The following is a 16,908-nucleotide window of genomic DNA, read 5'->3' as shown; positions in this document are numbered from 1 at the left end:
TAATTTATTATTATTTTGCTGAGGAGCAATTATAGCTAATGTTGAAATACGCTTTCGATCAGCCATTTTGTACAACACATATGTAGGCACAACACACATGTAGTATGTCACATTGAGCATTCTTCCATGGTTGTTCGAAAACTTCTCTCGATACCAACTCCACTAACCCCACCAAGCCCATCCACCACAGCCACTTTCCGTCGTGGACTTTCAGTGTTTTCGAACGCACCCCAGGACACGGTAATGCTTGCCGTGCGGCGGAAGTCCGCGCGACAGCCAATCAATATGTTGTTTTTCCGTAAGATCTAGAAGGTTATTGCGGAAAGCAGCATATTGATTGGCTGTCGCGCGAACTTCCGCCGCGCGGCAAGCATTACCGCGTACTGTGTGCAGGAGCCATTAGACTACTGACTGCACAGGCCGATCCGACTGCCGACTACGATTGCCGACTCTCAATGGACCAATCACAGTGAGGCGCCGACTCGGCGTTTGACAAGTAAAAAAAAAAGTTAAAACAATATATAACTTGCATATTTTTCGGATTCTCCCGATTGATTATCAATGTTGGAGTCAAAATAAATATTTCTACCAAAAGAGCTGCAAAAAAATATCAAAATTCGAAAAAGGCCTTATTGTACATAATTACCCGAAAAAGAACCAGGAGTATTGAAATACTAGATAGTACATCGATCGTGCCTGACAATATTTCCACAGCAGCGCTTGAGATCGATATTTCGACCAAATACATGATTTTTTAATATTTAATTAAAATTATTTGGATGACTCACAAACCATTTTAATGATACTTCATAACTCTTCATACGAAATACAAACGATACCATACCGAACCTTTGTTTAATTTATCTCCGGTCATTATTTCCGGCTAAATACATGGTCCAAAAAAGAACAATTAATTACAAGTAATAGAATGACTCACAAATCTTTTCAATTGCACTTCAAAACTCTTCATACGATATACAAACGATTTAAAAGAATAGTTTTCCAACCGGAGTTTTTTTCCGGTCAAGTACATACAAATTAAGTTTTTCTGTGTGCCACAGCCCTTAAGCTGACCATACACTTTTCGTAACAGTAATGGCTCCTGCACATAGGACGCGGTAAGGGCTATCGCACACAATTGACATAACTGCATATGCATAGCATAAGATCGTATGGACCAATGAGCATCGAATATTAAGCATCGAACACCAATATGGCGACTTAATACTCGATGCTCATTGGTACATACGGTCTTATGCTATGCATATGCAGTTATGTCAATTTGTGTGCGATAGCCCTAATGCTTGCTGCGCAGCGGAAGTCCGCGCGATAGCCAATCAATATATTGTTTTTCCGTAAGAGCTAGAAGGTTATTACGGAAAGCACCATATTGATTGGCTGTCGTACGAACTTCCGCCGCACTTAAGTTTTTCTATGTGCCACTAGCTTAAAGCAGTGGCAGTAAGGTGGTGCGTTCCTATTTGTCACCTTGCAACACCTCAACAGTGCTCGAAGTTAAAACGGAACGCTATTAGCAGTATACTTTCATGATGTCATAGCGTCAGTATTCGCAGTAAATAAAGGAACGCACCTAGAAGTCTGTGGTGTCGAAGATGACGATCGAACTAATAGTTTTGAGAAATTCGCGCTACGATTCAGAGCTGGGTAATCGTTTGAGTTAGGTTAGATCACCAGTTTATTAACTTCAAATTTAGTTTACAAATAAACTAAACGATATGTGGCGACCTAGCCATAACAGTAATACAGATCGAAGAGATACACACAAAAACAGCAGGCGTGAGAGTAACAATGATTCTCATAGATCGCAAAAGGACAGAGATAGAAATCATAGAATCATTAGGCGTGATCACTCTAGGAAAGACGACGATAAAAGAAAACACGAAAGGTCACCGTTGAGAAGAGATAACGGACGTTCCAGGCATAGGGAACACAATGATCGAAGCAGAAGCAGAGACAGGAATGACTCTGGAAGGAGACGCGACGATAAGCAAAAAAGGAACTCAGAGGAAGTGAGAGAAAGGAGGGAACCTTCTCCTGAATGGGGAAAACCAAGCATAAAAAATGAGTCCAGTTTAAAATCCCAAGAGAAAGAGAAACCTAATTTTGAGTTGTCAGGGAAATTAACAGAAGAAGTTAATACTTTCAATGGTGTAGTCATAAAGTACTCAGAACCACAAGATGCGAGAAAACCAAAACGCAGATGGAGGTTGTATACCTTTAAAGGAGAGAAAGAGCTCCCCACATTGTATATCCATCGACAATCAGCATATCTTATGGGAAGAGATCGTAAAGTAGCTGATATACCTTTGGACCATCCATCGTGTTCCAAGCAACATGCTGCACTGCAATATCGTTTGGTCTCCTATCAAAAAGAAGGTGGTCTCGAGAGTAGAAGAATACGGCCGTATCTTATCGACTTGGACTCAGCAAATGGCACATTTGTAAATAATGTGAAATTAGAACCGAGGAGGTATCATGAACTATTGGAGCGAGATGTGATACGATTTGGCTTTAGTTCAAGGGAATATGTTCTCTTGCATGAGCAAAGTAAAGACGACGACTTGGATGATGATGTTCCTCTCACTGCTGGTTAGGTAAATAATTATACTGGTTGAAACTATTTCTTATATTTGTAGCATTATATTATTAATACATTATATATTATAGTTGACTCTATCTCCTTATATATCAGATTATTATCTTTTGTACTAAATATAAATATTTAAATTTATTTTGTTTTTGCTTTTGCTATCATTTCTTTTATGATACGATGATAGATCTAATGATAGATGTTCCAATAAGTTTTATTTAGAAAGGTTATTTTTCAGTAAAATATTAGTATTAATATAAATATATTTAGATATAAGTTTCAAGTTTTATTATATTTATAAAAGATTGTTATATATTTTACAGAGAATCTTTCATATAAAAGATGCTTCAGCATTGAGGTGGATTTGTATATAAACTGATCTAGAAGAAACCGAATTAATTGGTCGAGAACTCAATGGATAACATATATTCTTCCACTGGTTCTCATGAAAAATATGGTTAACAGAAGATCTCTTAAAATTTGTCATTGTAGATCCCTGAAGAAGAGTTACATACTATAAATGTTATATATTAGTAAAATGTAAAATATAGAAACTCTTCTTCTCTGAAATTTTATAAAATAGTTTTTACAAAATAGTTGTTTCTTGAAAAGTGTCTAAAAGTTGACTAGTCACTTTTGACTATCTATTTTTATTTTGTACTCTCTGCGATATTGTTTTAGTACTTCAATTCGTCTCATTACTTTCAAAATAATTTACTATATATATATGTTATAAATAAATAAATATAAATATATATATATATATATATATATATATATATATATGTATGTATGTATATACAGAGTACTCCAAACTCTTCTCCATAATTTTTGTGAGAACGTAGAACGAATTGAAGTTTTGCGATATTCGCAATAATAATCAAAATATTAAATAAAAAAAAATTGGTGAATAATCACGCGTGATATGATAGATGAACCATAATGGTGTTGTGTGCTTGTACATTAAATCAAATTGAGCCTTTTATCATTTTGCAAATAACTACCTAGATTTTTAGATATTAATGAAAGAAAATTGTTCCATGATTATGCGCGATAATGTAGAAATCTTCTTTAATTAACATCTAAAAATCTATATTGTTATTTGCAAAATGTTATACAACTTTTTAGGTTGAGTTTGATCTAATATGTAAGTATATAACGGCAGACGGTGCCATTAGAACTCATCTACTATATCGCGCGTGATGATTCATCAATCTTCTTTAATTAATTAATATTTCGGGATTTATTGTGAATATTGCAAAACGGTACGGAACTTTTATGTTCACTTTTCTATGTTCTATGTATCCACAAAAATGAGGAGAGTGTGACATCCTATATATGTATGTGTATATATATAAATCCTAAATATATAATGTTCAAAAATTTCCGAGCAAGATATGTCAAGAATGAAAAATTTTAGAGAAAAATAAATAAAAAAATTGTTAGATATCAAACACATTAGATGGACATATTAGACTTTGGATTCCAAAGAGAGATGGATTTTGAGTCTTCCAAATCAAAGTTTCCTTGAATTTTTTACTAAGATATTCTATTATTTATTGCATATTATAGGTGCTGTTAAGATGTTTATGAAATATTAATTACAAACGCTTTTTCTATGAGAACTTTCAGAATTATGAATCTGAAATATTTAAATACCAGCAGCATTAACATTACTCAAGATGTACCATGTAGAAGTTGTCTAGAATCCAACCAAATAACTTGTACATAGTGTATCTTGAATAATATTAATACAAAGTAAAAGAACTTTTATGTTTTTAATAATATTAATGCTACTAGTACTTCAATATTTAACGTTTTTGTAGGCTTATTCCGTAACTTTTATTGACAGTGTCGTTATCGTTACGTTATCGTTGCGGTAGGTATACTACATAGTAGAAAAGCTGTGCAACGTGCCATGCTAGTGACATTGTCATTAGGAAGTTACAAAATAGGACTGCAAGGTACTTGTATCATCCATTTCTTTTTAATAACGTCAGAAGCGTGAAAACATACTAAAAATTCTTGAAAAAAATGACATTTGGAATCCATTAAGCACACCTATAAAATATTTTGCACCTTTTTTTGCTCTATCAATAAATAATCATAAAATTAACATGATATGCAATCTTCTTTTTTAATCTAATGTCTTCATTCAGTCATATTAATTTTATGATTATTGATTGTTAGAACAAAAGGAAAGTGTACAGAATATCTTACAAGTGTACTTAATCGATCGCAAGTGATATTTTTTGGATATATCTTTTTATTTTGACGTATATTTCGCAAGAATTTTTAGCATTCATCTCGATGCTTTTGACATTATTAAAAAAAAATAGACGATGCAAATATCCAAGAGCTTTAAGACTCATAACTCAGAAAGTTCTCATAGAAAAGGCGTTTGTAACTAATGTTTTGTAAACATCTTGAAAAACATCTATAAAAATATGCAATAAAAAATAGGATATTTTATAAAAATTCGAGGTGACCTTTACCTGACTCTGAAAACTCAGTTCAAGCTATTCAAGGTACTAATATATTCATTTAATGCATCACTTTATACCTAACAATTTTTGTATTCAACATTTTCTCTAAAATTTATTTTCGAGAAATTTTGACAACCCAAGACTTTCTAAGCACCTTATATATATATGTGTATACATATAATATATTAAAAAAAACAAGGCTCTCTTATGTGAGTCAGGAAATTTAGTTTAAGTTTTAAATATATTAGTTATATAATAGTATAATAGTTTTAAGAATATTGTTTCATCAAATATTTGTAATGAAGTATGACAAGTTAAACCTGATGTTTATAGAACATTCTAGGAAATAAGTATGATGATAAGAAAATGGAAGTAGGAATATTAAATTAGTTTGTATTGATTATGTATTGGACAATTAAATATCGATAATAAATATAATACTATAGTTAAATTTAAGGTTACCAGATTTCCCAGTTCTGAATTCGGGATACTTCATAAATGTGTGGGGAAGGGGATTAGAAAATCCAAAAATTATTTGACAATCATTAAAAATGATGGCAAATCGGTGTCCCAAATAGCACTCGAAAAAATTCGGGGTAAAGAGTGAAAACTCGGGACGTCTGGTCATCTTAGTTAAATCAGAGATAAGCCTGAGAGTTAGGGATGGGCAAAAATCATCGATTTTTAGAAAATATCGATGTTGCTTGCTAGCTTCTTGATTTGCCTCAGATCACTGAAATGTAAGGTTTGTTCACGTCGCATGCCTCAACGTGCTCCCACTCGCTCCAACGCATTCTGGGGTGCGTTCGAAAACATCACCCGTGTGTATTTTGTCACACTCAGATCGTTCGAAAACCCCTAGTGGGCACACTGACCATGCGACCATGGCCGTTCGAAAACCGTACTCCGTGGACCACTCGTGTGACTTTTCTCCACTCTCTTTTGCGCGGTGTGAATCGGTGGAGATGGTGGAGAGTGCGCAAAGAGTGCAATACAGTATGAAATTACTAAATTATTTATGATTTTTTGTTCTTCGAAACATTCGTACAACCATTAGCCATCACGGTAAGATAAAAAATTTAAATACAGCAGTGTAGGTTAGCCAGGTTTAGATTTATTTCTATAGTGATGTATATTGTCAGAATATTGTCTTTAAATATAAATAAAGCTTATTAAGCTTTTTGTATTTTATAGGTTCTGAAATTTTCTTACGAGATACGAGGCACGTTAAAAGTCACGAATCAGTAACAATTTGTGAAAAAAAATGGAAAATTTAATCCCGGGTCGTCATATTTTATGCATGGATATTTAAAAAAATATACAAAAGGATGACAAGGGAAATGTCTATATATACGATGTTAAAGGTAAGGAGTAATAAATAAGTGTATAAATTTCCTTAGGCCTGATGCCCACGATGCTAGAAATCGATCCGAGTTCTCGGACCGAGGAATATATAATCAATTAACTTTCCAGATAACTAAATTATAAATTAATAATTACTAAATTAATTAATTAATTAATTACTAAATTTATTAATTTATTATTATTTTGCTGAGAAGCAATTATAGCTAATGTCGAAATACGCTTTCGATCAGCCATTTTGTACAACACATATGTAGGCACAACACACATGTAGTATGTCACATTGAGCATTCTTCCATGGCTATTCGAAAACTCCTCTCGATACCAACTCCACTAACCCCACCTAGCCCATCCACCACAGCCACTTTCCGTCGTGGACTTTCAGTGTTTTCGAACGCACCCCTGATTGGCCACGTCACCACGCGGACCAATCAAAGTACGTTGGAGCGAGTAGGAGCACGTTGGGGCATGCGACGCAACAAACTCATACACTATCTGGAACGCGCGCTACTTCTTGAGTGTTGCGGGATGAGAGAGAGTATGCTTGTAAGTCTAGAACAGCGTTCTGTCTTTGTTTGGTACAGCCTGAACCAAAAACTAAGGCCTAGTTCCACAATCTTCAGTTAACTTAACTGGCTGGTTATTCTATTGCACTTGATCAATTGCGTTTGACATTAAGAAGAATTAATCAGAATTAACCAATCACTATTGGGACTTAACCGGTAGTTAAAATCAAACGATGCTATAGAACTTGGCCTAATGCCCAATTTCTTTATCTTTGATTAACTTTATCTGCCAGCTATTCTATTGGAATTGACCAATCATATTTATGGTTGACAATATTAGCCAATCACGGTTAATATTTATCCGACAGAAAGCTAACCGGAGGTGAAAAAATTGGGCATAAGTCGGCTGATTTCTAAACATAAGCTGAATCTCCGAGTTAAGAACCATTTTTGCTTTTTTAATAATAAGTCAATAAGTGAATACTAATAAGTGAGAAAAAAATATATTTTTTTTATATTTTAAACTTTAATAAGAGAGAAAAAATATATATTTTTTTTATATCTTAAACTTTCGTTCATAAGTTTAAGGTTAGACTACATTTTCCCGAAAAATGGAGGGGATAGTATTGGTACGAACGAAAACCTCTAGACGATATAATTTTAATTTCTGTACATTAGTAACACTGTTTAAATAGTGAGTCTGTTAGTTTGCGAATGACAGATATGGAAGAGTGTAAACAAGAAATATCGAAGAATTGTGTTACGTTCCAGCCGGCCGAGGCTGCGCGGGTATGATGCAGTGCTTGGGCCGTGCTGCCGGAACCGGATCGCTTTTCTTTTAGGGTTATTCGAATCTGCGCGATTCTCCCCAGGGATCTACGCGATCCTAGATTCGCCGAACTGGACGCGGAACAAATTTAGAGCGGGTGCATGCACGCTATTACGAGCAGGTAAGAAGATAGCGCCATTGGCGCCAAGTGCGGATTCTGAGTTACCGGCTTCCGCGCTTACGTCTCGAAGGTGTCGCTCTTAAGGCCATCACACACAAAATTACATAGACGCATATGCATAGCATAAGATAGTATGGACCAATGAGCATCGAATATTAAGTATCAATCATCAATATGGCGACTTAATATTCAATGCTCATTGGTCTATATGATCTTATGCTATGCATATGCGTCTATATAATTTTGTGTGTGATGGCCCTTATGGTCTGCATGCGGTCCTATACTGCAGTTACCGTAGTGGTGTGGTGAGGAACTTCTTCGGCACAATGTCGAGGGCGGCAATTCTCGATGGTGATTTTTACTTGAGGGTCGCTTACCGCACTCCCAGCATAAACCGCGCGTTAAGATTAGGATGTTGAGTTACTGCCCGGAGTTAGGAGGGTGTATATCAGTTGGACACAGGGCAATTGGACACAGTCAAATCACAAGTCGCTGTTCCAAGGGACCCTACAAATGTCTCTAATTACACGGTGCTGTGATTGGCTGTGTCCAAATGCACCGTGTCCAAGTGCACCGCTCTCGAGTTAGGAACATAGAGTTTCACTCGGATTCTCGAGGTGGTGGTTCTGACGCAATTAGGAAAGGAGGGACCTTGCTTGGGGGTTATGAAATCAAGAGTTGATTTGTATAACAACTATATATTTTAGTAGGGGAGCGGTGCACTTGGACACGGTGCATTTGGACACAGCCAATCACAGCACCGTGTGATTAGAGACATTTGTAGGGTCCCTTGGAACAGCGACTTGTGATTGGACTGTGTCCAATTGCCCCGTGTCCAACTGATATACACCCGTGTAGCCCGGTGTCTTCATGAGTCGGGATGCCATCTCGCCCGGGGCGATACTGGACAATGATAAGGCGTTCTCGAGTACCTGTTTTTCCAGGCGCATTTTTGGCGCATGATGTCCTGGTACAAGCGTGTGAGTTGGTTTCTAAAATGTCGCTCGACGTACACGAACTTGGAGTTGACGTAAGTGAATATATCTAAGTTTTCCACCCTTACTCCGGTTTTGCTTTTGAAAGTTCGTTCTTGTTGTGCCTCGATGAGAAATAATTTTGAGTGTTCTGTGTGAGTCATCTTATATCCACACAAGGCCGACTCTGTTGTCTTTGCTAATGCAAAAATGGTCTCGCCCGACGTAACCGTGTACACTGTCGGACTGTCTTCTTGATTCAGTGGCGGCGTCATCCGGTGAGCTAGACCTTCATAGAGGACGTCATACCTGTTGAATTTGCAGGAGTCCGTGGGTACTAATTTCTAATGGGTGAGGCTTCCATCGACGTCGCGACATTCTTCCTCCGTGGCTTTGCAGCGAACACCCGAAGGTAGGATGATTTCGTTGGATGAAAATTTCACTGGTAACTCGAAATCCTTGAGAGTGATTGCGATAGTAGCTTGCACTATCACGTTGTCCCAGCTACCGAATGGATCACTGAAGGTCGTACCTTTACAAGTTCCATCATGCTTATTGATCCCACGTTTCTTGTGGAGGTTCCATTCTGCTTGATGCCATTGAGTAGGATGTTGTTTCCTAAGAGGATGGCTCCGGACTCGTGCAACTTTTTGCAAGTTTCTCCCGAGGTTTCCTGGATATATTCGTGTTTTTCGTTTGCGACTGCGGAGACGTGAGAATGCATTCCACAATGGTAGATCATGCTGTCGATTTCAATTCTGCACTGAATAGCCTTGGTGTACTCGAATTCGTTGAGTTGTAGCAGTTGGATGTGGGTTTTTCTGTCCTGGGTTCCAAATTTTCCACATGGCATTCCGCGATGTCAGTTAAGGAGAGGGAGGTAATGTTTAATCCGTCCCCTCCACAGTCATAGCCGACCAGGTTGGAGGCGTAGATGCTCTGACTTAGCAGCATTGCAGCGAAAACTATCGTTATCCGGTGCATCTCGGCGCGTATTCTAAACGAAGTGTGGCTTCTTCGCGTAAAGATTTGAGATTAGTCTTTTAGTCCATGTGGTGGAGCGTCCCTGGCTGTCGGCTGGTAATGGTGGGGGTCATTTGGAGGTTCCCTTCTTCAGTTTGTCTTGCATGGACGATCTTAGAACGATTTTTATTTAATCTTATCTTTACGTTATTATTCCTAAGGTTTTCTAATACAACAAATGGTCCTATATATTGGTCGCCTAGTTTACCTTTAGTAGGTTCCTTTAATAGGTATACTTCGTCTCCTATCTTAAATGAACGAGGATTAACTCGGCGGTCGTAATACATTTTAGATTTTTCTTTCGCTCGCTTAGAGTTATCCTTAGCGTGTTCTTGCGCTTTTCTTAATCGCTTAAACAAATGAGTTAGATAGTCTACATAGGTTTGATTAACTATATTGTGTATTGGTCGCTAGACGGCGTTTCCGCTGTCGAGCGCAGTCATCACGTGCTATGGGAATACTTAAAACAATTTGTAGATAGAAACCACGAATGGGACGAGTACCTGCGACCAGCGATGTTCTCATATAACACGAGCGTACATGAAAGCACAAAATTCACCCCCTACGAATTAGTGTTAGGAAAGACAGCGGAAACGCCGTCTAGCGACCAATACACAATATAGTTAATCAAACCTATGTAGACTATCTAACTCATTTGTTTAAGCGATTAAGAAAAGCGCAAGAACACGCTAAGGATAACTCTAAGCGAGCGAAAGAAAAATCTAAAATGTATTACGACCGCCGAGTTAATCCTCGTTCATTTAAGATAGGAGACGAAGTATACCTATTAAAGGAACCTACTAAAGGTAAACTAGGCGACCAATATATAGGACCATTTGTTGTATTAGAAAACCTTAGGAATAATAACGTAAAGATAAGATTAAATAAAAATCGTTCTAAGATCGTCCATGCAAGACAAACTGAAGAAGGGAACCTCCAAATGACCCCCACCATTACCAGCCGACAGCCAGGGACGCTCCACCACATGGACTAAAAGACTAATCTCAAATCTTTACGCGAAGAAGCCACACTTCGTTTAGAATACGCGCCGAGATGCACCGGATAACGATAGTTTTCGCTGCAATGCTGCTAAGTCAGAGCATCTACGCCTCCAACCTGGTCGGCTATGACTGTGGAGGGGACGGATTAAACATTACCTCCCTCTCCTTAACTGACATCGCGGAATGCCATGTGGAAAATTTGGAACCCAGGACAGAAAAACCCACATCCAACTGCTACAACTCAACGAATTCGAGTACACCAAGGCTATTCAGTGCAGAATTGAAATCGACAGCATGATCTACCATTGTGGAATGCATTCTCACGTCTCCGCAGTCGCAAACGAAAAACACGAATATATCCAGGAAACCTCGGGAGAAACTTGCAAAAAGTTGCACGAGTCCGGAGCCATCCTCTTAGGAAACAACATCCTACTCAATGGCATCAAGCAGAATGGAACCTCCACAAGAAACGTGGGATCAATAAGCATGATGGAACTTGTAAAGGTACGACCTTCAGTGATCCATTCGGTAGCTGGGACAACGTGATAGTGCAAGCTACTATCGCAATCACTCTCAAGGATTTCGAGTTACCAGTGAAATTTTCATCCAACGAAATCATCCTACCTTCGGGTGTTCGCTGCAAAGCCACGGAGGAAGAATGTCGCGACGTCGATGGAAGCCTCACCCATTAGAAATTAGTACCCACGGACTCCTGCAAATTCAACAGGTATGACGTCCTCTATGAAGGTCTAGCTCACCGGATGACGCCGCCACTGAATCAAGAAGACAGTCCGACAGTGTACACGGTTACGTCGGGCGAGACCATTTTTGCATTAGCAAAGACAACAGAGTCGGCCTTGTGTGGATATAAGATGACTCACACAGAACACTCAAAATTATTTCTCATCGAGGCACAACAAGAACGAACTTTCAAAAGCAAAACCGGAGTAAGGGTGGAAAACTTAGATATATTCACTTACGTCAACTCCAAGTTCGTGTACGTCGAGCGACATTTTAGAAACCAACTCACACGCTTGTACCAGGACATCATGCGCCAAAAATGCGCCTGGAAAAACAGGTACTCGAGAACGCCTTATCATTGTCCAGTATCGCCCCGGGCGAGATGGCATCCCGACTCATGAAGACACCGGGCTACACGGGTGTATATCAGTTGGACACGGGGCAATTGGACACAGTCCAATCACAAGTCGCTGTTCCAAGGGACCCTACAAATGTCTCTAATCACACGGTGCTGTGATTGGCTGTGTCCAAATGCACCGTGTCCAAGTGCACCGCTCTCGAGTTAGGAACATAGAGTTTCACTCGGATTCTCGAGGTGGTGGTTCTGACGCAATTAGGAAAGGAGGGACCTTGCTTGGGGGTTATGAAATCAAGAGTTGATTTGTATAACAACTATATATTTTAGTAGGGGAGCGGTGCACTTGGACACGGTGCATTTGGACACAGCCAATCACAGCACCGTGTGATTAGAGACATTTGTAGGGTCCCTTGGAACAGCGACTTGTGATTGGACTGTGTCCAATTGCCCCGTGTCCAACTGATATACACCCGTGTAGCCCGGTGTCTTCATGAGTCGGGATGCCATCTCGCCCGGGGCGATACTGGACAATGATAAGGCGTTCTCGAGTACCTGTTTTTCCAGGCGCATTTTTGGCGCATGATGTCCTGGTACAAGCGTGTGAGTTGGTTTCTAAAATGTCGCTCGACGTACACGAACTTGGAGTTGACGTAAGTGAATATATCTAAGTTTTCCACCCTTACTCCGGTTTTGCTTTTGAAAGTTCGTTCTTGTTGTGCCTCGATGAGAAATAATTTTGAGTGTTCTGTGTGAGTCATCTTATATCCACACAAGGCCGACTCTGTTGTCTTTGCTAATGCAAAAATGGTCTCGCCCGACGTAACCGTGTACACTGTCGGACTGTCTTCTTGATTCAGTGGCGGCGTCATCCGGTGAGCTAGACCTTCATAGAGGACGTCATACCTGTTGAATTTGCAGGAGTCCGTGGGTACTAATTTCTAATGGGTGAGGCTTCCATCGACGTCGCGACATTCTTCCTCCGTGGCTTTGCAGCGAACACCCGAAGGTAGGATGATTTCGTTGGATGAAAATTTCACTGGTAACTCGAAATCCTTGAGAGTGATTGCGATAGTAGCTTGCACTATCACGTTGTCCCAGCTACCGAATGGATCACTGAAGGTCGTACCTTTACAAGTTCCATCATGCTTATTGATCCCACGTTTCTTGTGGAGGTTCCATTCTGCTTGATGCCATTGAGTAGGATGTTGTTTCCTAAGAGGATGGCTCCGGACTCGTGCAACTTTTTGCAAGTTTCTCCCGAGGTTTCCTGGATATATTCGTGTTTTTCGTTTGCGACTGCGGAGACGTGAGAATGCATTCCACAATGGTAGATCATGCTGTCGATTTCAATTCTGCACTGAATAGCCTTGGTGTACTCGAATTCGTTGAGTTGTAGCAGTTGGATGTGGGTTTTTCTGTCCTGGGTTCCAAATTTTCCACATGGCATTCCGCGATGTCAGTTAAGGAGAGGGAGGTAATGTTTAATCCGTCCCCTCCACAGTCATAGCCGACCAGGTTGGAGGCGTAGATGCTCTGACTTAGCAGCATTGCAGCGAAAACTATCGTTATCCGGTGCATCTCGGCGCGTATTCTAAACGAAGTGTGGCTTCTTCGCGTAAAGATTTGAGATTAGTCTTTTAGTCCATGTGGTGGAGCGTCCCTGGCTGTCGGCTGGTAATGGTGGGGGTCATTTGGAGGTTCCCTTCTTCAGTTTGTCTTGCATGGACGATCTTAGAACGATTTTTATTTAATCTTATCTTTACGTTATTATTCCTAAGGTTTTCTAATACAACAAATGGTCCTATATATTGGTCGCCTAGTTTACCTTTAGTAGGTTCCTTTAATAGGTATACTTCGTCTCCTATGTTAAATGAACGCGGATTAACTCGGCGGTCGTAATACATTTTAGATTTTTCTTTCGCTCGCTTAGAGTTATCCTTAGCGTGTTCTTGCGCTTTTCTTAATCGCTTAAACAAATGAGTTAGATAGTCTACATAGGTTTGATTAACTATATTGTGTATTGGTCGCTAGACGGCGTTTCCGCTGTCTTTCCTAACACTAATTCGTAGGGGGTGAATTTTGTGCTTTCATGTACGCTCGTGTTATATGAGAACATCGCTGGTCGCAGGTACTCGTCCCATTCGTGGTTTCTATCTACAAATTGTTTTAAGTATTCCCATAGCACGTGATGACTGCGCTCGACAGCGGAAACGCCGTCTAGCGACCAATACACAATATAGTTAATCAAACCTATGTAGACTATCTAACTCATTTGTTTAAGCGATTAAGAAAAGCGCAAGAACACGCTAAGGATAACTCTAAGCGAGCGAAAGAAAAATCTAAAATGTATTACGACCGCCGAGTTAATCCGCGTTCATTTAACATAGGAGACGAAGTATACCTATTAAAGGAACCTACTAAAGGTAAACTAGGCGACCAATATATAGGACCATTTGTTGTATTAGAAAACCTTAGGAATAATAACGTAAAGATAAGATTAAATAAAAATCGCTCTAAGATCGTCCATGCAAGACAAACTGAAGAAGGGAACCTCCAAATGACCCCCACCATTACCAGCCGACAGCCAGGGACGCTTGGATTGAGGGTGGTATGCGGTGGTTTTGCAATGTTGAATTCGGAATTTGCGAGCAATTGCGCGTGTTAGACTATTTACTAAATTGGTGCCTAGGTCAGTCAGCAATGCTTTGGGTGAGCCATATACACAGATAAAATGGTCTATAAAGGCTTCCGCTACGTCGACTGCCGACGTTTGTTTAAGAGGTATAGCTAAGGAATATTTAGTTAGAAGATCTTGAATAGTTAGGATATATGTGTACCTGGTTTTCGTAGCAGGTAGCGGACCCATAATGTCCATAGAGATTTTTTCAAAGGCAGAATTGGGGGTGTCTGTGAGTATCATAGGCTGGCGCGTTTTCACACGCACTAATTTTTTTAGTTGGCAATCACGGCACTCCTTGATGAACTTTTGAATGTCGGTTTTCATATTGGGCCAACAATACCTATGTTTCATTCGGAGATAAGTCTTTGTTACTCCTTTATGACCCGCTATTGCAGAGGAGTGATTTTCCTGTATGAGACGATATCTACTCTCAGGAGGAGGGACGGTGATTTCGTTGGTGCAAATTAGGATCTTGGTAGGTATGTCCTGGAGTATGCCTGTGAAGGTTTGTTTTACGGTGGACCAAGGGATGGTATCCACGTCACTCTTGCAAATAGAGACGGATTTTAAGTTTAATTCTAGACAGACATCTAATAGTGAACGTACTGCATCGGTTAGTGTTTCTTTCTCAATAATGGAAGACGCTCTATCTTTTATCACCAATGAGATGATACGATGACCTTTTACTTTGTTCACTCTGGCTCTTCCTATCATTGAATCTGTGACAGCAGGCATTCGCCCTTGCTCGAAGAGTATTCGAGCTCCTTCGTCACAAACATCGCCCTTTTGTGACAGGAATATTATTAGGTTATCTCTACGAGTGCCAAAATTATCTTTAATTTCTATAACGTTATGCTGTTCGTGTGTTGTGTTAGATCTGTTTATGATGTCGGATATGGCTGATGTTGTATTGCTATCATTGTCCGTATAGTCGTCGTCGATTTCGTCTATAAAGCTACTAGCGTTGGTGTCGTTTTGGATAGTGGATACACCGTCGTCGTCGATTAGTTGGAAGGAAGGTTCTGGTGAAAATTGGGAGTATTCGGAATCTGTATCGACTGCAAAACTTAGCGGTAAGATCTTTTTCCTTACTGGATTGCGTGACAAGGCATCGGCGTTGACATTCGTTTTTCCCGCCTTATATATGACTTCATACTCGTATTCCATTAGCTTTAATCGCCACCTGAATCATGATGTTGGGTCTTTGACTGAGTGCAGCCACACGAGAGGTTTGTGATCAGTAACTAATTGGAATTTGTGTCCATACAAATACGGCCTAAAATATTGTACGCAATACACTATCGCTAGGAGTTCTTTCTCTATCGTAGAATAGTTTTGCTCTGCTGTATTCAAAAGGCGTGACGCATACGCTATTGGAAGATCTTTCCCGATAGAACCCTGGCTTAATATACCTCCGATCGCAAAGCCTGATGCATCAGTTGTGACAACGAAATGCTTAGTAAAGTCGAGGTATTGGAGTATCGGTTTTGCGCATAGCGAATCTCGTAATTTCGCGAATGCTAATTCCTGAGGCTCGTCCCAAATAAATGTTATGTCCCTTTTTAGTAAGTTAGTGAGAGGTTTCGCGATCTTCGAAAATTTAGATATAAACCGGCGATAGTATCCGGTGAGACCTAAGAATTGCTTAATGTTTTTTGCATTGTTAGGTCTTGGGAATTCTTTTACAGCTTGTATCTTGGCGTCGTCGGGTTCGACCCCGGCTTCGCTAATTTTGTGACCTAAGTATATTACTTCCTTCCTAAGGAATTCGCATTTGTCTGGTTGGAGCCTTAAATTAGCTATTTCAAGACGTTCGGCTAACTTCGCGAATTTAGTCTCATATTCCCTAAGCGAATTCGCGTACAGAACGATGTCGTCTAAGTATACGAAGTTCTGTACCTTGCAATCCCGTTAGCACTTGATCCATGAGCCTTTGGAACGTCGCTGGGGCGTTTTTTAAACCGAATGGCATGCGATTAAATTGATAATGCCCGTAAGGTGTCGAGAACGCCGTCTTTTGCGCGTCAGGTTCGTGCATCTCGAGTTGATGAAATCCTGATGCTAAATCGAACACGCTAAAATATTTTGCGCTACCTAGTTGGTCAAGAATTTCTGTAATGTTCGGTAATGGATACGAGTCGCCTACGGTTTTTTCGTTCAATGCTCTATAATCTATGGGTGTATATCAGTTGGACACGGGGCAATTGGACACAGTC

General features: G+C 39.6%; 1 protein-coding gene across 1 annotated transcript; it reads left to right on the top strand.

The window, feature by feature from the left end:
- The first annotated feature begins 1,477 nt into the window (after positions 1-1,477).
- LOC116851381 (smad nuclear-interacting protein 1) lies at positions 1,478-4,722 on the top strand. The gene is made up of 2 exons (XM_032830719.1): positions 1,478-2,615; positions 2,935-4,722. The coding sequence occupies exon 1, from the start codon at positions 1,737-1,739 to the stop codon at positions 2,613-2,615; it is 879 nt and encodes a 292-aa protein (XP_032686610.1). The 5' UTR covers positions 1,478-1,736; the 3' UTR covers positions 2,935-4,722.
- Positions 4,723-16,908: the final 12,186 nt, after the last annotated feature.

This window comes from Odontomachus brunneus, unplaced genomic scaffold (genome assembly GCF_010583005.1).
Source record: "Odontomachus brunneus isolate Ranch 3 - 2012 unplaced genomic scaffold, Obru_v1 Obru_scaffold_174, whole genome shotgun sequence".
Lineage (NCBI taxonomy): Eukaryota > Metazoa > Arthropoda > Insecta > Hymenoptera > Formicidae > Odontomachus > Odontomachus brunneus.
The sequence above is the reverse complement of the archived record's forward strand: the minus strand, read 5'-3'. Positions and strand labels throughout refer to the sequence as shown.